Source organism: Trichosurus vulpecula, chromosome 3 (genome assembly GCF_011100635.1).
Source record: "Trichosurus vulpecula isolate mTriVul1 chromosome 3, mTriVul1.pri, whole genome shotgun sequence".
Lineage (NCBI taxonomy): Eukaryota > Metazoa > Chordata > Mammalia > Diprotodontia > Phalangeridae > Trichosurus > Trichosurus vulpecula.
The window spans coordinates 260,293,123-260,318,409 of record NC_050575.1 but is presented as its reverse complement, the minus strand read 5'-3'; the positions used below and the strand labels follow the sequence as shown (position 1 = coordinate 260,318,409).

General features: G+C 36.3%; 1 protein-coding gene and 1 pseudogene across 1 annotated transcript in view; one reads left to right on the top strand and one right to left on the bottom strand.

The window, feature by feature from the left end:
* Window positions 1-1,588: 1,588 nt before the first annotated feature.
* SHLD1 (shieldin complex subunit 1) overlaps window positions 1,589-25,287 on the bottom strand; it is a 127,180-nt gene continuing 103,481 nt past the window's right edge. The window contains exon 3 of the mRNA XM_036749957.1: window positions 1,589-2,343. Coding sequence (XP_036605852.1) covers window positions 1,904-2,343 — 440 coding nt within the window. The 3' untranslated portion in view covers window positions 1,589-1,903. The remainder of the gene's footprint in view (window positions 2,344-25,287) is intronic.
* Window positions 7,038-25,287, top strand: part of LOC118841258 — a 103,824-nt pseudogene continuing 85,574 nt past the window's right edge.

Below are 25,287 nucleotides of genomic sequence, written 5' to 3'. Positions count from 1 at the left end.
TCTGGGGTCAGGAAGACATGAGTTTGAATCCTGCCTTAGACACTTACTAGAGGTGTGATGCTGAGTTAGTCACATGGCTTCTCTTAGCATCAATTTTCACTTCTGTAAAATGAACACGACAACACCTTAGAGTTGTTGGGAGAATCAAATCAAAATATGTGCTAAGCATTTTGCAAACCATAAAGCACCGTATAAATGGCAGCCAAAAAAATGTAATAGGATTTTAGGTTGCATATGGGCATCATTGCCAGGATCAAGGCTCTCGTTTTGCTGTACTCTGTGCTGTTCAGATCATATTTAGAATGTTATAATCAATTCTGGGTGCCACTGCTTAGGGAATGGCATTGATAAGCCAGATAACGTTGAGAAGATGGTAAAGTGACTCGAGTCTCTCTAATATGAAAATTAGCTGAAGGAACTGGTGGTGTTTTGCCTGGAGAAGAGAAGATTTGGGTGGACAGTATAGTTGTTTTCAAATTGTGAAGGACTATCAAATAGTAAAAGAATTAGATTTGTGTTGTTTTATCTCCCCTAAGGCAAGAACCAGGAGCAAAGGATGGAAGTTTCAGTTACAAAAAGGGAAACTGAGACTGATGGCAGGAATAAACTTCCTAACAAATGGAGCTACCCCCCAAGGTGAATGGGCTGACTTAGTAGGTTCCCTTTCACAGGAGGTCTTCAAGCAAAGGCTGGATGGCCTCTTATATAGATAGGTTGTGGTGGAGATTCTTTCTGGGACAAGGGCTGGAATAAATGTCTTCTGAGATTCCATTCAACACTGATATTTTTTGATTCTGTGATCAGTTCTCTGTCTTCTTTTAAAATGACACTTATAATATGCTTGGATACTTACATAATGAGCCTTTTGCAGAGCTCTTGGATTAGTAAAATTGGTACTAGGCCAACTAATTTTGACCTAGATCTTCTAAAATCTTCCTAACTATACAGGACTATCAGAATCTCTGCTCATGATAAGCAATGTAATACTTTCTGTCAACATAATTTCTTCTGAGGAGTATAAGGTTCAGTATTAATAAAAAAAGTGTCTAAATACCTGTATGGTGTGTTCTGTAAATACATCAAGGCTAAGTGAAATAGCATTTCATTTTTTAAAGTCCATGATACACACATCCTGAAGCACTTGCCAAGCACAAACTGGGATCATCTGTTTAAAAAGGCACTGAGGAGATGTACTCTTCAGCTCTGCTGGAGAGGGGCACCATGGACAAGGAGCACCTGGTCTCTGAAAAGGTTACAGGAATATCCCACTGGGCAGCCATTTGTATACAGACCTTATGGCAGCTTGAGAGAAGATAAACTAGCCAGCCTCAGGAGACCCAAAGAGATTGCTGGATAATTCTCTAATTGTTCACAAAATGACTGAGGCCTTTGGTTTGAGATTTAGCATCTGGAAATAAATAAGAACAAAAATAAAAGAGAAACTAGAAATTGATGGGCTGACAACACAGGGGCCTACTATATAATAAGTCAACATACACACACATATGTACATATATACAGATATATGATGACAATAGGAATTCACTTTGTTCTCTCTCTTTCCATTTGTGATGTGACAGAGAAGAAAATGAAATTTTAATTGTTAACTTATAAAATCTCACATGTTCTTTCTACCTCTGACTCTTGAGAGGAATACACATAATTGAAATATGCTAGTGTTTTACTATAGTTCTTTATATTTGTATTCTTTTAGTTCATACATTCTTTATCATATGACCTCAGTTTTATTTCATTAGATGGCATCTCACACACTTGAATATGCAGATTCATTTCCATATAAACACCATTTCCCAACTGCTTTCATGTCTTATGTAAGGACACCTAAATTATCACTTATCAACAACAAATTATATGTCCAGTCCAGCTTCTTTAGGTATATGGATTATGTTTGTTTCATTTTATTCTCCTTTAAGAGAAAACTAATTACATCTTTTGAAAGTCCTGGGGTTGGCTTTTCTTTATCCAGAGATGCATTTCCTTCTTCCAGTGGATAGAAGTGAACATCTTTAGAATGATTTTGTATGACTGAATATCCATCTCGGTTTAAAATCACCTGGGCCATCTGAAAACTGCGGAGTGCATACTTTTGAGTCTCCTGGCTGGTCAGTTCTGTGATTTTCTGAGAAAGGCGATGAGATACTGCCTTTGAGAGTCCATCCCTTGGAGGGGGTAGTGTCTGACCGTATACTTCATAGAAATGATCCAGAGATTTCCTCAGTCCACCATCTTCCATGGTCTCTGGTTGATTTGCCATAGAGTGGTTAAGCCAAAAGTTCTCACTGGTGCCAGGATCATTCTGTCCTGAATTTAAGTTGCTGGCTTCTAAAAAATAAAACACATTTCAATAATTGATTTCACATTTAAAAAATATTAGAGAGCAAATCAAAATCAGATTATGCCACTTGGTTACAAGCTCTCCCATGTCTTTCTTTGCCTCATCATATCATGTGGCTGATTCTTGAATGCTCTCCCTTTGCATTCCTCTTTGATCCTCTTTGATCACTCTTTGAATTGCCAAGGTAAGATGTTAAAGATGTCCTGCAGAAAACTTAAACCCCATATATCTAAAACTGAACGTATTACCTTCTCCTCAACTTCTCTCCTCTCCTAACTTTCCTATTACTGTTCAGAGCACAACCATCCTCCCAGTGACCTGGGCTCCCAACTTAGTCGGTATTCTTGACTCCACACACTCTCTCTCACTCATCTTCAATCATTTCCAAGTCCCATCATTTCTTCTCTCCTAAAATCTCTCAAACATGCTGCCTTCTTTCCTCTGACACTGCCACCACTTAAAAAGGCCATGGTCTCCCACTGCATCCAGGGCCATCTGCAGTCATCCTGCTCTATATCTTGTCAACGGACCTACATGGCTCCAGAGGAAAGAGTAAGGCTGGTGACTTTGCATAGCCCTGCCTCACTTAAATTCAATTCACTTGTTAGTCATGGCATCACCTTCCTGAATGAATGAATGAAGGACAAACAACAAAAACCCTAGTGCAGGTCCTCATCTCCTCACATCTAGACTACTGTGATAGTCTGCCAGTTGGTCTCCCTGCCTTGCCTCTCCTCCCTTCAGTCCACCCTCCATTCAACCCAACCAACTTATTAATCTTCCTACAATGTTGGTCTAAACATGTTATCCTCCAAATTAAATAAACTCCAGGGGCTCCCTATCATCTCCTGGATTAAATATAAAATTCTCTGTTTAGCATTCAAAATCCTTCACAACTTAGCCCAGTCTTCTTACACATTACTCCCTGCCCGACCACTCAAGTGATCCAGCAACACTGGCCTTCTTGCTCTTCCTCACACAAGACACTGCATTTCCTGAAGGCATTTTTTACTAGTATCCTCCATGCCTAGAACTCTCTCCCTCACCATCTCTGTCTTCCAGCCTCCTTGGCATCCTTCAAGTCCCAGCTACAATCTAATCTTCTACAAGAAGCTCTTTGAAACCACATTATGACTAGTGCCCGCCTTTCCTCTCTTAATTTTCTCCAATTTTTCCTTTCTATATCTTTGTACATAGTTGTTTACAGATTGGCTCCCCATTAGACTGTGAGAACCTTGAGAGGAAGAAATACTTTTTGCCATTCTTTTATCCCTAGCACTTAACACAGTGCCTGGCCCGTAATTGGTGCTTAATAAATGCTTGCTGACCGATGATGATGATGATGATGATGATAAAGAGAAGGTAATGATATTTTTATTATTACTATTACTAACTATTACTATTTCTAATGACTAGTATTTATATAATGTCTCCTCTGTGCCAGACACTGTGCTAAGTGCTTTACTAATATTATATCATTTGAACTTCACAAGAACCCTGTGAGGTAGGTGTTATCATCTTAGCACTTAGTACAGTACCTGGCACACAAATGGCACTTAATGAATGTTGATTGATTATTCCTATTTTATAGTTGAGGAAATGGAGGCAAACAGAGTTGAAGTGATTTGCCCAAAGTTATACAGCTAGCAAATGTCTGAGGCCAGATTTCAACTCAGCTCTTCCTGACGCCCAGCCTAGTGCTCTATACCCTATGCTGAAGCTTATTAAACATTTTAAACTTGACGGGACATATCTTAACTTCATAGGATCATATATGTAGAACTAGATGGGACCACAGGGGCCACCTAGCCCTTCACTTTAAAGATGAGGAAACTGAGGCCCAGGTGGTCTTGCCCGAGGTCATACATGTAGCAGTATCTGAGGTGGGATCTGAACTCAGGTCTTCTGACTCCAGTGTTACTACTTTTCTGTTGTACTAAAATGGCTTTTAAATTAAGCTTGGAACTTAGATTAGAATCAGATTAAGCTGTGACTAAGACAGTTAAAGGTTACTAAAATAGTTACTGATGTACCTAGTTTTTCTTTTCTTTTCTTTAAATTTAAAACATTATTCTTAACCAGCAGTTCTTAACCAGCATGGTCCCCATTTGGAGGTCCCCAAGACCCTTTCAGGAGGTCCACAAAATCAAAACTATTTTCATTATTTGCTATTAAAATTCTCCTCCCTTTCCCAACTGCACATCTCTGTAAGGCCAGATTATCTTCATATGCTTACTTCATCTCAAACAAAATATCACAACAGATTGAATGCGGAAGCAGATATGAGAATCTAGCTGTCTTCAATTAAGCCAGACATTAAAGAGATTTGCAAAAATATATAAAACAATGCCACTCTTCTGATGAACTTTTTTTTATTTTGGAAAATAGTTATTTTCATAAGATATGTTATTTATGTTAATATGTAATTGGTTTGTTATTGTTATTTTAAAGTGAATAAATAAACATTTAAAAATGTATCATTTAATTTTAATTAAATTTTATACTATTTTAAAAAATAAGTTGTTTTAATTTTTAATGTGGTAAATATCGGTAGATACAACCTACATAAACAAAAGCACTTTGGGATACTCAATAATTTTTAAGAATGTAAATGGGTCCTCAGACCAAAAAGTTTGAGAATTGCTTTTCTATATTTACTGAATTTTAAACAAATTTGAAAATACCATTGACAATTTAAATCACATTTTAATAGAAGAATTCTAATTTTTTAAAGAAAAGGAACAGTTGGTATCATTCCTTCACCATGCTATACCCACTCAGCCTGATTTCCTCTTGGTTGAAAGCAAAAAAATGCAAATGAACAATGGAAGAGAGGAGGGGAACACTTGACAAATTCAATTCATTGCAATTCAGCAAAAACGTACTAAGTATCTGTTGTGTGCAAGGCACCGTGATAGGTGCTATGGGTACAAAGATAAGAACAAAATAGTCCCTTCTAATTAAGCAGCTTATATTCTATGTTCATGTATACTGACATTAGGTATTGATTTTTTATTTATTTATTAAGAGGTTGGTAGGTGGTACAGTAGATATAGTGCTGGAGTTGGAGTCAAAATACTTCAGTTCAAATCCTAGCCAAAGCCTGAGACACTTACTAGCTATGGGACCCTGGTCAAGTCACTTAACCTGTTTGCCTCAGTTTCCTCATCTGTAAAATGGGACTAATAATAATAATAGCACCTCTCTCTCAGAGTGAGGATCAAATGAGAGAATGTATGCAAAATGCTTTCCAAACTTTATAGCATTATATAAATTAACATTATTATTATCTTATCTTCCTCCCCCCCTCCGCACCCCCCCACCAAAAAGAGCCTAGGGAGGTGTAAAGCACTATGTCCAAAGGCAACTTATTTAAGTCTTGGAGACTCCAAATGTCAGGAAGTTTTTCCAGTATAAAACTGACACTTACCTCTCTCCAACTTCAAGTGTAAGGGGCATGAATATGTCAGGGGCTGATTAGTTAATCATAAGAATAAATAATTAAAATAAATAATCATACTGAGGAACTGGCCAGCATATTGATATTGCAAACACTACTTGGTTTTGGATTAATAGTTTGGAATCCAATATCCACAAATGTTCACCAAAAATATAGTGCCTAAACACTGTATTTTATCTCAATGCAAAACAGAATTCAGTCTTATATATTATATAAGAAATTTACCTATTGAGAAATTTCATTCTGTACTACAGGGAAAATTTTTCTATAGACCATATAGTCTCATTTAGTTTCTGTTCTCAGTCCTGAAGTTACAATAAGGGTTGAGTCAGCTGTCATCCCATGTTCTGGTTTTTTTAAAAGACATTATCCTTTGTCTACTCTAGTCTCTGATCTCTTCTTAAAATCTGCTTTATTCCCAGTTCTAAAATCATTCCTGTCATCATGGGTCAATTTAAAGGCAATCTAGAAGAAAGCTCATGTGTTCCTCTTCATATCACTAACTGCCTCTTCACTAGCAAAACTAATAGAGAGAAGGAACATGGATGGTCCTTTAATGATCTACTCCCATGTGGAGCTGATGTCTATGGTGAAGGTTAATGCATCTTCAATAAATCAGCCAGCTGTGTCTCAGCGCTGTATGCTCACAGCTATTTTCAAATTCCTACTTTGTGTATAGCTGAAAGGAAGGAGATGCCTAATGTTGTGATCCTTAAAGACTTCCAGATAGATAAGTAGGCAAGATTGTTACTACTTTCCTTGGCAGAAAGGCCATCTTCATTCTTTTTCATTGTCTCATTATTTAATTCTCCTCACTCCACCCTCTTCTCCTACCTTTTTCTCATGTATCTCTCCCTTCATGCTAGCCTTCATTTCTAGAAAATTATGCAAACAATATAATTCTTTTTTCCTTTGACAAAACTACATTCCTTATTCAGAAAAGAATCTAATGGTACTGGGATGATCCTGAATCTACACCTGTTATTTAAGGGTATGGTAGAAGCAATTATAGATCAGATTTGGAAAGTTGTATAGCTAAGATTTTGTTTCCCTTTAAATTTCATAAAGGGTAAATTTTCCCCTTCCCTTCAGTTTAAGGATGTATGAAGTGCTTGTGTGAACAGAAATCTGACATCTGTTTCACTATATTAAAGCATCCTATGAGCACAGATCCAACTATGTATGACTTCTACCATACAGGGTAATAGGAAGAATAGAATAATGGCAGAAGAGCAGGATGAAGCAGGTGAGTATTGAGGTTTCCCGTAGCCCAAGAATGAATAACACATGTACCTAAAGGACAAGAAAGAATAAATCACAATGAAAACCTTCAATGATTAATCAAAGTTATATACTTATGAATACAACTGTCCTCATTTCCTACTTCAGTATGTCCAGGACTTATTCCTCTAACAAAATTATTGATAGAACTCCATATAATGTGCTGCCACTCACAGTAGAAACCAGAGAAGGAATGGATTTTCCAAAGGGCTAAATTTTATTCTACATTCTTATGACACTGCAGTTGATTGCTAGACATATCGTCATCCAAACCCACCCTGCTACCTAGGTTGTATCCTCCATTCCTTTCCCCATCTCCATCATGCTCTCCTCTACCTTAATCATAAAAAGGAGGTGAGAGAGCTGAATAAGAAAGATGGAGTTCATTATTTATGAGGCACCCTACTTGTCACTAATATGACTCCGGCATCGCAATACTAGAGAGAAAAAGGCTATGTTCAGATGTTGAGGGCACAGTTGTTGTGAATCCTGCAACAGCTATTATTGTTCAGTCCTTTGTTCTTTGTATCTCCAGCTGCAAGACAGAACAGCTTACAGCACATGGCTTCCTCATGGACACATACAATACTTAGGGAGAGCCACCTAGGTATACCAGACCCCACCGAGTCCCATCACTCTGAACTAATTAGGTCTTACCTCATTCTATTACTCTTCTTCCTTCCAAGACAAATCAGTTCAGGGGCAGAGACAAGATGGCAGTTTCCCTCAGAAACAACATTAAATCAAGCCTCTGAACAGATAATAGTGTGACAGAATCCACAAAAAGGTGAAGTGAAATAAATTTCTAGCTTAAGATTACTTAAGGGCTTCGGGAAAAGTCTGTCTCACTTGGATAAAAGGGGAGTGCAGCCCAGTGCGGATGGTGTCTGGGCAAGTCAGTGGGAGGCTCTTAGCCACAGCACAAATCAGCAACCTAGGCCCCACTGTCCTGGCTCAGCAGGCCAGTGGCACACAGGCTAACTATGAAGCTTCCAGGCCCACCACAGAAGGCAAACTGCTAGCTCCAGAACTCCTGGCACAACAGGCATGACCAAGCTGGGCCATCTTTGTACAGTGGGAAAGCCTCCAGCCCCTGAGGCCTCAGCACAGAAAGCCAGTGACCAGGCCTCTGGTCCCCAGTGCAAGAAGCTTGGGATAGTCCCCCCCTGTACTCCACAAGCAGAGCTCAACTTTAAAAGTCATTGAATAGGCTAAATGAGCTAAAAATAGGCTAAAAATGAGCAAAAACAGAAAAACAAGCCCTGACCAGAGAAAGCTAGTACGGTAATGGAGAAGACGAAAGCACAAACTCAGAAGAGGACAACAATGTCAAAATGTCTACATGTGAAGCCTCAAAAGGGGAATATAAATTGGTCTCAAGCCCAAAAAGTCCTCCAGGAAAAGCTCAAAGAGGATTTTAAAAATTAAATAAGAGAGGCAGAAGAAAAATTGGGAAAAGAAATGAGAGTTATACAAGAGAGAGTCAACAGCTTGGAAAAGGAAGTATAAAAACTGACCGAAGAAAACAATTCCTTAAAAAATAGAATTGGCCAAATGGAAAAGGAGGTACAAAAGCTAACTGAAGAAAATAATTCTTTAAAAATTAGAATTGGGTAGAAGGGAAAAAGGATGGGAGGGAGCAGATAGAAGGGATGGCAGACTGAGAGAGGCAGTGGTCAGAAGCAAAACACTGGTAAGGAGGGCCAGGGTGAAAGGAAAGAGAGAGAAAAGTATAAATGGGAAAAAGTAGGAAAGAAAGGAAATTATAGACCAATTTCCCTAGTGAATATTGATGCAAATTTTAAAAATAAAATATTAGCAAAGAGATTACAGCAATTTATCACAAGGATAATACACTATGACCAGGTGGGATTTAAACCAGGAATGCAAGGCTGGTTCAATATTAGGAAAAGTATCAGCATAATTGAGCATATCAGTAACAAAACCAACAGAAATCATGATTATCTCAATAGATGCAGAAAAAGCTTTTGACAAAATATATCACTCATTCCTATTAAAAACACTTGAGAGCATAGGAATAAATGGAGCTTTCTTTAAAATGTTAAGTAGCATCTATCTAAAACCACCAGCAAGCATTATTTGTAATGGGGATAAGCTAGAAGTCTTCCCAACAAGATCACGGTGAAACAAGGATGCCCATTATCACCACTATTAGCTTTAGCAATAAGAGAAGAAAAAGAAATTGAAGGAATTAGAATAGGCAATGAAGAAACAAAAACTATTACTCTTTGCAGACGATATGATGGTATACTTAGAGAATCAACTAAAAAAGTACTTGAAATAACTAATGACTTTAGCAAAGTTATAGGATATAAGATAACACACATAAATCATCAGCATTTCTATAAACTATTAACGAAACCCACCAGTAAGAGATAGAAAGAGAATTTCCATTTAAAATAAGCGTAGATAATATAAGATATTTAGGAGTCTACTGCCAAGACAAACACAGGAACTATATGAACACAATTACAAAACACTTTTCACACAAATAATCTAAATAATTGGAAAAATATCAATTGCTCATGGGTAGGCTCAGCTAATGAAAATGACAAGTCTACCTAAGTTACTTTACTTATTCAGAGCCATACTAATCAAACTACCAAAAATTATTTTATAGAGCTAGAAAAAATAATAACAAAATTCATCTGGAAGAACAAAAGGTCAGGAATATCAAGGCAATTAATGGGAAAAAAAGACACAAAGGAAGATAGCTTAGCCATATCATATCTAAAACTATATTATAAAGTGGCAATCATCAAAACTATTTGGTACTGGCTAAGAAATAGAGTGGCGGATCAGTGGAAAAGATTAGGTACATAAGACACAGCAATGACTATAGTAATCTACTATTTGATCAACCCAAAGACTCCAGCTTCTGGAATAAGAACTCACTATTGGACAAAAACTGCCGGGAAAACTAGAAAATAGTATGGCAGAAATTAGGCATAGATCAGCATCTCACTCTGCATACCAAGATAAGGTCAAAATGAGTACATGATTTAAACATAGAGGGTGATACAATAAGCAAATTAAGAGAGCAGGGAATAGTTTATTTAATCAGATCTATGGAGAAAGGAAGAATTTATGACCAAACAAGAGATGGAGAACATTATGAAATGCAAAATGGGTCATTTTGATTACATTAAATTAAAAAGTTTTTGCAGAACAAAGCCAATGGAACCAAGATGAGAAGGGAAGCAGAAAGCTGGGAAACAATTTTTATACCCAGTGTTTCTGATAAAGACCTCATTTCTCAAATATATAGAAAACTTAGTCAAATTTATAAGAATCAGAGTGATTTTTCCAATTGATAGATGATCAAAGGATATGAACAGGCAGTTTTCGGATGAAGAAATTAAAGATATCTACAGCCATATGAAAAAATGCTCTAAATCACTACTGATTAAAGAAAGGCAAATTCAAACTCTGAGGTACCACCTCATACTTATCAATTGGCTAATATGACAGAAAAGGAAAACGATAAATGTTGAAGGAGATGTGGGAAAATTGGGACACTAACGTATTATTGGTGGAGTTATAAACTGGTTTAACCATTCTGTAGAGCAATTTGCAACTATGCCCAAAGGGCTATAAAACTGTGCATACCCTTTGATCCAGCAATACCACCTCTAGGTCTGTAAAGGGAAAAGGACCCAGACGTACAAAAAAATTTATAGTAGCTCTCTTTATGGTGGCAAAGAATTGGAACTTGATAGAATGTCTGTCAAATGAGGCATGGCCGAACAAGTTGTGGCATATGAATATAATGGAATACTATTGTTCCATAAGAAATGATGAACAGGTGGACTTCAGAAAAATCTAGAAAGACTTACATGAGCTGATGCTGAGTGAAGTGAGCAGAACCAGGAGAACACTGTATATAGTAACAGCAACATTGTGCAATGACCAGCTTTGATAGGCTTAGCTCTTCTCAGCAATACAATGATCCAAGACAATTCCAAAAGACTCATGATGGAAAATGCCATCCACAGGCAGAGAAAGAACCATGAAGTCTGAATGCAGATTAAAGCATACTATTTTCACTTTTTTTTAATTCATTTTCATGATTTCCCCTTTTGTTCTGATTCTTCTTTCACAATATGACTAATGTGGAAATATACTTGACATGACTGCACATGTATAACCTATATCAGATTGCTTACTGTCTTGGGAGAGGGGAAAGGATGAAGGGAGGTAGAAAAGTTTAGAACTCAGAATCTTATAAAAAATGAATGTTGAAAACTATCTTTATATGTAATTAGAAAACATAAAATACTATTTACAAAAAAAATTAATCCTCTGCAATCATAGTAACGCTCCAGAATATAACAAATACAAGCTTACAAGTTCTGGCTCTCTTTGCATGTAGCTGCTGCCTATAAATAATCTAAGACCAGAAGAAAAACCGGTACCCTCAACATGGCTATTGGCAGCAGTTGATGCTTTGTTGTCTTGACATCTCGAATGTATTAATACCATTTTATACACTTTGTGAAAGTTTAGCTCAATGTTCTCTAACACTTAATTGGTTAACAGAACACTTTGGGGACTGAAATATATTAAAAGAACCACACATGCTAGCCCAGGGAATCTTGACATAGAAAATTCCCTTGAGATAAAATAAGGTAGGAGTCAATTTTGGAGTAAGACTGAAAGAAAGCCATTTGCAAACCAAAATATGTTATACATTGTAAGTATTTTTGGCACGTAATTCTTTATTTAGCTTATTGAAGAAGACAATATCACTAGCATAAAAATTCTCACAGAACCCATATTCACTAAATAACCAAGTTCCATGGAATAATCCTAGAAATGTTGTTCTAGTTAAGGCTCTTAAAGATAACACACTGTGTTTTCCAGATGTCCCCACAAGTAATAAAATGAGGAATATCTAATCCATATTGATTTCCAACGTGGATATTACCCACGGAAACACAGTACAAATATTGGAACAATGTTGGAAGGCTTTCACACTTGACTTGAACTTTACATAAGAACCACAGAACAGGGATGTAGTATGGTATATTAACAACACAGGTAATATCTAGACTTTCTTTGTTATTCTGAAAATAAAAACTCTAGTTCTGTTAAAGATATATTTTCTAATTAGAGGATCACATCTGGGATTTGATAATTCCTGACATTCATAAGGATCAGATAACATTTTGAAAACAACCAGAGACACGGCCTGCACTTGATATGTAGAAGTGCTATAATTATAATGCACTGAAAAAAGTGCAACACTTAGTCACCTTTATTCCAACCCGACCTTACAACAATGATAGTTATAAGATATGTCACATCTAATTTGCTACCAATTCATGCCCTACTCCAATTAGCAGGTGTAAATAATTTACATAACGAAATATGGATACGTGAACTCTAAAAGATTTCCATGGCTTTCCATACTTCTCAGAACTAATTTATCAATTAATCCATATCTAAGCCTCTGCAAGACACATGGGGGATACAACTTTAAAGAACACAATGAATCATAAAACACTGCCCCTGTACTAAGGCTTTAAGGGAAAAAAAGAATTATGAGATATTTTCCCTGTCCTCAAAGAGCTCACACTCCAGTTAGGGGTGAAGAGATTATTCTCCTTCAGGGAATGCATCATATCTTTGTAGCTTTCCCAAACACAGACGAGCAGGTCAGGTTTATTTTATTTTATTTTTGGTGTATGTGGGCTTTTAAATGAATTTGTATTTTATTAATCACTATGGGATATATATACAACTGGAAAAGAGTAATGCACATGCATGAATCATTTACTTTACAGAAAATTATGTCTGACTCATGTTGCATATTTTGATAAAGCTAAAGACCAAAATGGTGATGTTTCATGTGTATATGTATATTAACTCCCCTGATCCATATTTGACAAGCATTTCTGGGAAAACTGGAAAGCAGTTTCGAAAAATAAAAGTTTAGACCAGCATCTCATACCACAATAAATTCCAAATGGGTGAGCAACCTAAATATTAAAGGCCATATCATTAAACAATAAGAAGACAATGGAAGGAGGTACCATTTGTAACTATGGCTAAAGGGAGGCTTTTCAGTCAAATGAGAGGGAGAGAAGATCTTAAAGGAGATAATAGATTATTCAACTATATAAAATTTAAAAAGATTGTGTATGACCAAAAGCAACGCAGCTAGCTTAGGAAAGGAGGCTCTTAATTGGCAGGGGGGACCCTTTTCATCAAATATGTGACAAAATAATCTGATGCTAAAGATACATGTAGATGTCAAATAAATGTATAAGACCAAGAGCCATTCACCAATGGATAAGTGGTCAAAGAATATGGTCATTTCTCAAAAGAAGAAAGGCAAAACTCTAAGAAAGACAGCTTCAAATCATTCATAATAAGAGAAATGTAAATTAAAACAACTCAAGATTTCACAACAAAATGGGCAAAGATGAAAAAATATAGAAATGGTCAATGTTAAACTAGTCGTTTTGAGAGTTTATTCTGTTTCAACAATTCAGCTAGCAGCTGTTGTGGGGGTGAAAGACCAACACAAGCCCAACAACAAGCATGCTACCAGCATGCTACAAAAGCCCAGGTTCTTTCTATCTGCTTTACTAAGGAAAGCAACATTAAGGGGTTAACAATCTTACTTTAATCCAGCATACAAATATCACTCACTTAGTTCAGGGGAAAAAGCCAGCACCCTGAACTTCAGAGCAAATACAAACAAATTACAAACATCGACAGACAGGCCACATACAATTCACAGTTACCAACATCTAAGTTCAGCCTGGGAGCTCACAACAAGGGCTGGCCCAGAGTCATGCAAGCCACCACGGCTGTGGGTAAGAGTTCCAAGAAAGAGAAAGCCAACCCCTGGTTTTATATCTTTTTCAGGGTCAAGGGTGAGTCACACATGCGACTTACCCACATGACCTAAAATCGTCACAAAGAGGCAACTTAAACCCACGTGGTCTAAAAGCCTCTGATGTCCCAAACATGCCACTCAAATCCATGTAAACTAGGCCCTCCCCTGAGGCAAGGAGGTCACCAAGGACTCCCAATCTAACCAAGGAAACAAAGGCCAAACTCTTCAAGGGCACTTGGTTGAACTGAGTGCTAAGAGCCCGTTTTGATTGCCAACACAACTTTTCTGGTTAAAGAGGTGTGGGAAAACAAGAACATTAATACACTGCTGGTAAAACTATGAATGGATCCAACCAGTGTGGTAAACAATTTGGAATTATTCAAGAAAGTCACTTAAACTGTGTTTTACTGTTTGATCCACAGACCCACTGTTCAAGGAAGTCAAAGACAGAAAAAAGGTCCCATATAGCAAATATTTGCAATTTGCAAAATTGCAGCACCTTTTGCATTAGCAAAAAAAAACTAAAAGAAAAATGAATGACAATGTTTGGGGAAAGAATATTACAATAATATAAGAAATTACAGATATGAGGAGTTTGGAGAAATGTAAGATTTTTATTAACTGATACAGAATGAAGTAAGCCAAAGCAGAAAAACAACAGACACAGCTACAATAAAGTAAATGAAAAGAATACTAAACAGAAATTTAATGATATATAATTGGAATGACCAATCTTGGCGCCAGAGAAGAGGTGGTTTAATGTATCTTCCTCCTTCTTTTGGGGAAGATGTGGAGGGTGCATCACTTCTCTTAACTTAATTGTTTTTTCTTTTTCAGGGAAGAGGCTCAATTAGGTGAAAAGGTGGGATTTGACAGGGGAGAGTAGGTGCACTGGAAAGACTGTGATGTAAAAACAAAAGCTTTCATAATTAAAAAATTTTGATAAAAAATATTTCTAGTTTTAGCAGATAGTGGTCTGCTGCACGTAGGCCCTATACCACAGATATAAACTTTCAAAGATGTAATATACATAATGTTTGAAACATAAGACACTTCACAAAGATTTGCCAAGTTGAACTGAATGACAAGGAAACCCAAAATATAAAGCAGTAAATTATATATTCCAAATAAGTAGTACAACTAATAATTGTTGTGCAAGTTGTGAGAAAGGAGACAAGACTTTAAAATGAAATGATCAAGGAAGGATTCATGGAGAGCAGTGAACAGAGTGCTGAGCTTGCAAATCAGGAAGATGAGAGTCTGCCTCCTTCTGCCTCGGACACATAGAAACTGTGTCATTCTGAGAGAGTTACATAACCTGTCTCACTTTCAATTTCCTCCCCTGTAAAATGGGGATAATAATACTTACTCTACAGGGTCATTGTATGAATCAAATCAAATGGGTTAATATATTTAAAGCTCTCTGCAAACCTTAAAACATTAATAATAATAAAATGTATAATTTAGTAACATGTATTATATTAATAAACACAATAAGGCTAGTTATTATCATCCTCATGGATGATGTAAGATTTAGTTGGGTCTTGCAGAAGGGATAGGCTTTAGAAAAACAGAGGAGAAATGAGGAATTCCAGGCCAAGGAAATGCTGGGAGCCAACAAACAGAGGCAGAAAAGCACAAAGTCTGGAGATACCAGTTTGACTGAACTAGTAAACATACCTTGGGTAATAGTGGGAGATTAAAACGGGGCTAGGTTCTGGAGGGCCACCTACACTGCCAGAGTTAAAGAACCAGATGAATATTTCTGAGAACCATCCTCTCTTAGTAATGCCATACTATGAAAATAATATAACACTAGTAATATGGGGACAATTCAATTGAATTAAATAAATATTTATTAAACACTATAGGCAAAACACTCAATAACAATTGCAGTGCAGGTTTTTTGGTTACAATGAGCTGAACTTCATACTATCAGCTAAAGAAGGTAGGGAACATGGAAAGAAAAAAATTTAAGGTCAGAATTGGAATGATCAGAGGATCATATGTTTCGATCTCGAAGGGACTGGACAATCCAATCTTCTCATTTTATAGATCTGAGAACTGAGATCTAGACATTGAATGACTCACTCAAGGCAACACAGATGGGATATGAACCCAGGTTCACACTGGTCCCGAAGGGGTGTCAACATACCCCTTCTTGCACACTGCCAAAACATATTCTTTTTATTGGCAACTCCCATTTAATTTCTTCTCTAATTTAAATAGCTACCCTATTCATTAGCCTTCCTTCCCAGGTCATATTCTTATTAGTATCTGCCACTTGGAGGAATCCTGATTCACTGTAGTAGATATCCATGTTTTAAAATTTTTTTTCTTAGTCTTTTATTTTTTTTTAAAAATTCATCATTAGCTTATTGTACTTTGAAAAACAATAATATGAGATTTATTAAAATTTCAAAAGCTCATTTGCCAGCACATGTAAGGAAAAAACTTATCCATCATTTTTCACATGTAATCAACATCAACAATAACAATTCTTATTAACTGGTTAAAAATTGTCTTAGGAAAACCAATTCTAATAGCATCAACTTCTCACTGCTATCAAATACTGATTGTGCCAGCTGTATGAAAGTCATAAAGTCATCATCTAACTATCTACATGATGTACAAAAATGTTGTGAAAAACACAGGGTTCTCCTATTTTCATTTTACAGGTGAGAAAACACACAGATGATTGGTCAAGACACACAATGAAGCAGTGATATGCTAATAACAAAATCTTTGAGAATTAGTCTAATGCTGAGCCACTGTTTGTTCCCTTATGTAATTTCAAGTCTGTCCAAGTGGCTGAATTTTACAGTGGCATGGAAGATAGTAAATGAAATTAGAACTCAAATGAGGAATTTGTGAATTTTGTGAAGACAGGGAAATACAAGCTTAAGAATCACTAATGTAGAATACAGAGCAGTACCTTTCTCCATATTTATACTGAACCTTGGAATCAGGAAGACTTGAGTTCAAATTTCTTTTTTTTTTTTTTTTAACTAACTAGCTGGGTGACCATATATGGATATATTTGCAATTTAAGGATGCTGCCGTATCTGATTTAACAATTAACATAACAGAAATGCCTAAATTTAATGATCTCAGTCACTCCAAGTAACCCCCCTCCCTGCTTATAATTGGGAATTTTCAGGTTGATGAGTTTTAAAATGGGTTTAAAATGGGTTCAAAAATGGGTTTTAAAAATAGTTTTAAAAAATGGGGAGCAAGGTTAGGTATCAGTAGTCGAAACCCAAAATGGTTTTCTTCAAGTACCATTTGGGAGTAGGGGATGTTATTTAGACACTGGTAACACTGACTGAACGATATTTTAGACTAATTGTTCAGACTATATTTTTACTTCATTTTAAATAGGTTTTGGAAGACATGTTTCATATCCTAGACAATAATGAGAAAGACTTGTAAATAGAGGGGAAAAACATTTAATGCATGATTTGGATTACTCGTTGCCATGGCAACATGGTATTTTGACGAACACAGCTTACTTTAGCAGAATTAAATTTACCAGGAGCAGTTAATTAAGATAGTGCTTGAAGCTTAGAGTGTAAAAACAATACTAAAAATTATTTAGTTAGGTTGGCTACACTTTCAGCAAGGTCTCATTCAGCATGGGGTAATTTCCATTTACCACATGAGAAGCAGCCTGATTTCTTCTTCTTCCATTGAAATACAATTTCTCACAATTCACTCAAAATCAACAAGTAAAGTTCTGGTAGCAATGAGACCAAGAATATAATGGAATATGATTCCCATCAAGGCAGGGAAAGCTCTAGTATAGAAATCCATATGAAAAGCAGGAGGGGAACTTTTCAAAATGAACTATAATTGTGTTGTATGCCTATGTTGCATGTGATAAATACTGCTTTTTTCCATACATGGCTGAGATTCCCTTGGGTATAGACTTCATCCTACTTTGTTGATTACCTTAAATCAGGGGTGGGGAACCTGCAGCATGGAGGCCACATGTGGCCCTCTAGGTCCTCAAGTGTGGCCCTTTGACTGAATCTAAATGGCCTCAAGGGCACAGGTTCCCCATCCCTGCCTAAATTAATCAATATAAGGAAGGAAATTAAGTATCCTGCCTCCTCTCTTCTAATTAAACTGTAAGTTCTTTGAAGATATTCCTTTTTTCTCTCCATATTTATATGACCAGAACCTAAAATAGTGGTGATTTGGCTACTCCTTCTACTAATGTAGACTGCAAGCCCTCCATGACCTGGGAAATGCTCTTCAAAAGGTATTGTGTCCAACCTAGTAGTAGCTCCAATCTAGCCTCTGCAAATTCAGCTAGACTAGGTCTTGAACAGAAGACAAGCCCAATCCATTGTTGAGTCCATACACAAATCCCTTTCCAGTTTGTTGGGACCTACCAGAGCCTGTGTTTGATGTGAATAATCTTCGAAAGCTCAAAGTCCCTTTGCTGTCACAATAAAACAACTGAATGGGATTTTCACCAAGGTGCTTGCCTATAGTGGGAGGTGCTTAATAAAGGGGTGTTTTGCAGATAACTGATCTCACAAATATGCCAGAACTCATCTACTCAAGTGAGCGTTGTCCCCTTCAAAACTCTTAGTCCAACAACAGTACAATGACAGGAAATGGTCATCCTGTAAAGGTGGACATGGGAATCAGCCTAAAGTCATTTAGATTTTATTCTGGTAAACCACTGGTAATACCATTGCTGGCAAAAGTACATATGCGTATTCACAAAGTTTCACTACAAAAAATGAGATTAAGTCTCATTTCTAGCTTATAAACAGTCTCTGAATTCCAAAAAAGGATTCTTCAATTTTTAAAAGCATACTCTTCTAAAAACTATTTGGGTGATGGCATCTGGATTGAAACATGTATAAATGAGCTCTTTAGGGGACTACCTTGAGAGGACATTATTCACTAGAAGTACATGTTGTAGACAAAAAAAATCCAGTTTCATTACTTAATAGTGACATCTCATAGGTCTTGATATTTCTGTTGTGATAACAATTTATCTTGAAATAGCTCTATGCTGAACAAAATTATAGAAGTAAATGGGGAGCCATAGGAACATTTGCCATCTAATCTTTTTTTAATTGTTGATAATATGCACAGAAGCATATCTGTAACTTCATATATTATTTACTGATTATCCTATGCCATCAGAGGAAGTCTAGGTTGGCATGAGCTCTGGATCATAAAAAGAGGGTCCCCACCTTTATACACAGCCATTGCTATCACAGGGTGATGACAGGGGTCGTAAGAAATATTAGGAATGCATTAAATACTTGATCTGGGTGTGATGTACACAAAGCTAACATGATCACATCATACTCTTCCTGGGTAGAAGCAAAATATGCCTTGAGAGTAGGAGTTTAAAACTTAGAAACACAGGGCTGGCAGAGTCCTCCAGATGTCACCCAGAATATTCTCCAATGGGCAAGTAGCCTAGGTTTGTTATTTTTCATAGTGTGGGTGTGACCCAAGTGACTCAACATTCGCAGGTTCTGGATTTTTTGCTTGCTTTTGTAAATCTAATGAATTCTATAAATTGAACAAAACTTCTCAGGGACAAGTACAAATTAGTACATTTAGGGAGGAAAAATAGGCTGGGAAGGATCCAGAAGGTCTAGTGAATGACCAGTTGGATATGAGTCAGTAATGCAGTCCTGTTAAACACATGTCGGGGTAAAGGATATGAACAGTTCACTAAAACAAGAATTGCACAGTATTAAAAAATCACATGAAAGAATGCTCCAAATCACCAGTAATCTGAGGCTTACAAATTGAAACAACTCCAAGATTTCACCTCATACCCTAAAAGTTGGCAAAGATGGCAAGTGGAAATATAGGCACACTGATACATTGTTGGTGGAGCTGTGAATTAGTTTAACCATTCTGGAAAGCAATTTGGAATTATGCAAATAAAGTGGCTAAAATGTCCCTAGTCTTTGACCTAGAGATTCCATGATTGGATTTATATCCCAAGGAAGCCATCGATAAGAAGAAAGTCCCCATATACACCAAAATTTTTAATAGCACATTATGTTGCTATTTGCTATTTAGCTATTAGGGAATGCCTAAACAAACTGTAGCACATGAATGTAAAGGAATATTACTATAAGAAATGATGAATGTGATGGATGTGGAGAAGCATGGAAAGATCTACGTGAACTGATGCAGAGTGAAGTAAGTGGGGCCAAGAAAAGGATATACGATATGACTACAACAATGTAAATGAGAACAATCGCACATACAAAAAATCAAAAGTGAATGCTGTATATGCTTTCAGACTTTTTCCACATATTTATCAGCTGTGCTGATTTTGTCTTCTTTTTTTTTTTGTCTTTAAAAGTATTATTGTTATATGGGGTAGTGGGAAGCTAGGTGGTGCAGTGGATAGAGCACCAGGCCCACAGGCAGGAAGTCTCATCTTCCTGAGTTCAAATCTGGCCTTAGATATTTATTAGCTGTGTGACCCTGGGCAGATAACTTAAACCTTTATGCCTCAGTTTCCTTATATGTAAAATGAGCTGGAGAAGGAAATGGCAAACCACTCCAGTATCTTTAACAAGAAAACCCCAAATGCAGTCAAGAAGAGTTGGACACAACCACAACAACTGAACAACAACAAAGAATATGGGATACCTCTCCGGGAGGAGGGGAAAGGGTACTGGAGGAAACTAGGATGATATGAAAAACCAAAGGCATCAATAAAAACTTTTTAAAAATTCCAAGGGAAAAAGAAATATCAGTGTAACAATTAGCATTTATAGAGTACACTGGTTTGCAAAGTACTTTAAATATACTGTCTCCTTTGATCCTCACAGTAACACTTTGAAGTAGATGCTATTGTTATTTCTGTCGATGATGAAATGAGATGATGAAACAGACAAACAAAAGTTAAGTGATTTGCTCTGGGTTGCTGTCTGACGCAGGACGCAAATTCAACTTTTCTGACTCCAAGTCTGGCACTCTATTTCCTGTGACACCTAGCTTTCATTAGAAACAATTATAGGAGGTAATTCACAATCTTTCCATTTTCCTCAGACCTGATCTGAACATGTAAGTACTGTACAAGGCTACATCCATGTATAGTGCTGTACTGGGAACAACTCAAGGGGACAGTGAGGAGTGAGGAGTTCAGTGAAAAAATCACAAAATTGACAGAAGAATTCATATAATTTAGAGAAACAGGGATTACATAAACTAAAAACTGAAAGCTGGAAGATGACTAATATTCAAGTTATTATACTTGGAATTAATTACCTGTTCTCCAAATACACTTAGGATTTGAATGTGTGACATGAAGGAAAATATTTTAGATAGAATTTCTTACAAAGAAGGGTATTAAAGACAAGAATAAATAATGAAATGCAGCTGCAGAATTCCCTTCATACACATGGACCTTGAAGGCCTTCCTTGAAAGTTTCAGCAAGGAAACTCAGTTATATACCTTTCAGAGAACAGTACTACTTTGTTAAGGAAGGTCATCTTCCTTGAATGGGTATGTGCATCTTCTGGATAGTTGATGAATGTGGAGTAGCGAAAATTAGTCAAATCAATTTAGACGATCAATGAAATGACAGATGCCACAGTCAACTCAGCTTTACAACTTAATCTTCCTCTCTAGGGTTCTTTAAAAACACGAGGGATTCTCATTTGCTTGGGATGATTTATGTGTAGCTTTGCCCAAAGGCAGATTAATGGACTAGATGTCCTATCCTGGTCCTTTGATAGTCTAATTCTATTTAATTTGTCAATGTAATCTAGCCATCCTTGAAAAAAAATCAATCCAAATGAACTTTGATCTTGTTCCCGTATTATACATAATTTTCTTAAAAATGTATTTTTTCCATCCTCACATTTTTAAACTAACAAAGTTCAATTCATGAGAAGGCAGTAATTTGAAAAATCACCCAGCTTCAAGGTTAATATAACTTTTTTTAATAACCATCCAGGTATTTTAAATATTCTATAAATGACTCTCTTTTTCTCTCTTTCTGTGTCTCTCCATTAAATAGCTGCCTTTGATTTGCTTTTCAAATAACCTGACTATACTAGCTCTCTAAGTGAAATGATGTCTACTACCACTATTCAGCCTTGGTAATTCATTATAATGCTGATGCCTTGAGAATGGGGCATGAAAGTATCAGTCACTGAATATTCTTTTGGCAGAGGAGGAAAAAGGAAATGTTCTATGGTAATTTTCAGGTATCTATATCATACTCTCCAGAGTGATACTTTGATTTAAGTACCAAAAATTAAGTTTTAAAGCTTCATTTTAGGAAAGGAATTACATAACTCCTTTTAGGCCAGTAAGAAATTAGAGCATGTATAATCAGTGTTCATGGGTAATATAATCATTTCCTAAAAAGACTGATTAATTTATTCATATGCTCCATTATTTATTGATTCCCCAAAGATTTATGAAGTATGTACTACATGCCGGATATATTTATTGGGTATTGGTAGGGTGGAAGAGAGGGACATGAAAAGAGAATACAAAGTGATGTTAATCAGTTCCTTAAATATTTTGGACCTGAGATCTTTATCAGAGAAACTTGCCGCAAAGACTATTTTCCCTACTTAATTGTTTCCCTTTTCATCTTCAGCTTTATTAGATTTATTTATGCAAAAGCTTTGGGATTTTATGGAATCAAAATTAGTCATTTTATCTTCTGTGATTCCCTCTATTTTTGTTTGGTTGTGAACTTTTCTCTTATCCATAAATCTCTATTAGGTATTCTGCCCATATTTTTCTCATTTATTTATAAGGTAACCTTTTATAGCTAAGCTTATCATCTTACACTAATTTCTCCCATACTGCTATCCAATTTTCCTAGCAATTTTAAAAAATCAAATAATGACTCTTCATCCCAGCGGTTTGGCTCTTTGTGTTTATGAAATATTAGGGTATTAGATACATTTATTAGGTATGTTATATTCCTAATCTGTTCCACTGATCAGTTGCCCTATTGTTGAACCAGTATCAAACTGTTTTAATACTTACTGCTTTGTAGAATAGCTTGAGATCCAACACTGCTATATCTTCTTTGTTCCCATTTCTTTTCATTATTTCTCTTGGGATTATTGACCTTTTTTCCCTCAATATGAATTTTAATTTTTTTATTTACATAAAGCACTCCTTGAGAGTCTGATTGACATGGAATTGAATTAGTAAATCAACTTTGGTAGCACTGTCATTTTTATTATATTGGCTTGTCTAACCACGAATGATTAATATTATCTGATTATTTAGGTCTATATGTCTATAAACAGTTGTTTATATTTGTATTTATGTAATCCTTGTGTGTATTTCAGAAGGTAGCCTCCTAAGTGTTTTCTACATTCTGTAATAATTTCAAATGGAATTTTTCTTTCTTTTTCTTCTGCTGGGTTTTATTAGTATTATATAGAAATACTGTTGGTTTTGCAGATTTATTTTATAGGCACCTTGAGGCACTGCTGGTGGACCTGTGAATGGGTCCTACCATTCTTGAAAGATTTGGACTCATACACAATAAGTTTCAAAATAGTGTGTACCCACTGATGCAGCTATAACGCTGCTAGGTCTATGCTCAAAAGAGATCAAAGAGACAAGAAAAAGTCCTATATACAAAAATGTAGCAGCTTTTTGTGGTGGGGGGAAAAGGAAACTAAGAGGATATTCAATAATTGAGGAACAGAATAAGTTGTAGCATATGAATGTCATGGAGCACTATTGTGCTACAAGAAATAAGGAAACGCATGATTTTGAAAAGACATGAAAAGACTTAACTGACACAGAGTGCAGTAAGCAGAACTAGAAGAAAAATTTATAAAATAATGTCAATATCAAAAAATGGTTAATTTTTAAGACTTTTACAAAATGAAGGAGAATGTCAGTAGTACAATTCGTACAACGATAACAACTCTGTAAAAACAAACAACTTTGAAAGCTATAAGAACAATAACCATTCATTATTCCAGAGGATATAGAGTGAAAAATGTTATTACAGAGATGTGTTTATATAGTTTTAGGGTGTGTGTGTGTGTGTGTGTGTGTTTGTATATAGCTTTTGTGGGAATATATTTTCCTTGACTACGCATACTTGTTACAACAAATTTGCTTTTCTTCCCCCCTACCCTCATCAATGGGGCTGGAAGGAGAGAAAATAGATTTCTGCTAATTAAAAAAAAAAAGGTAGGTTGGTGATACAGATGTGAAATGATGCATTCACTTTGAGATGATGCCACTAACTTTATTTTGTTACATGAGACCTCACTAAGTGGAAGCAATCTAAAATGTTTGTAATGTAAAAATAGCACACATCAATAAAAACTTAAAAACAAAAATGAAATAATAGAAGGTACAGTTTCTGCCTTTATATCTACATTTTCAGGTAACAAATGCCACCCTCAAAAACATCCCTCTTCATATGTAATTTAAAGTTTTTTTCTAGTAATGAATATAAATTTGAGGCATACATGACAAAGAAGAAAGAGAATTAATAGTCATGGGCAAAACTGCTGAAATAAGTGACGTTGAATTACAAAATTTATAGTTGGCAAGGTTCTCAGAAGTCATCTAGTTCAATCTGCTTACTTTACAGACTAGGAAACTGAGGTTAAGAGAGTGGAAGTAACTTGCCCAAGGTCACACAGATAGTACATGGCACAGCCAGGATCTGAGAAAATCTCTCTGACACCAAATGCATCACTCTGTCTACTAAATCATACTGCTTTCACTCAGGGTCCATCTCCAGTCATCCTGATCTATATCTTGCCGCTGCTAGATGGTGGCTCTGTACAGACCTCCCGCACTTAAATTCAATTCACGTGCCAACCAGGACATCTCCTTCCTGATGTCACCATCCTCTTTGAGAAGGAAGGACTAACAACAACAACTGCTTCTGCTCAGGTCTATCCTCTTTCAGGTGACCTAATTTTAATGACTTCAAAGCAGCACATTCCCAAAGAATTCTAAAAATGAGTCCTTAAAAAAAAGTCTATTCAAAAAGTATTTCCCTCTGTTTTTCTAGGCTTCCTCTCCAGAGGTGATTCAAACATTTCATCCAATTTCATGTTTGGTACAATGTTAGTAGAAGGTCATCCTTGGAGTGGGGAAGACCTGGATTGAAGTCTCTTTTCTGGCACCTACAGGCTGCGTGACCTGGGGCAAGTCAGCTTAACCTCTCACTTCCCCCCCGGAGAACTTTTTAAGACTATAAATTGCTCAGAAGACATGGATAAGTATGGCTAGAGCAAGTTACTCACTGGGAGCAATACTGATGAAATCACAGATCTGGTGAACGCACAAAAACAAAAGACAAGAGCCAC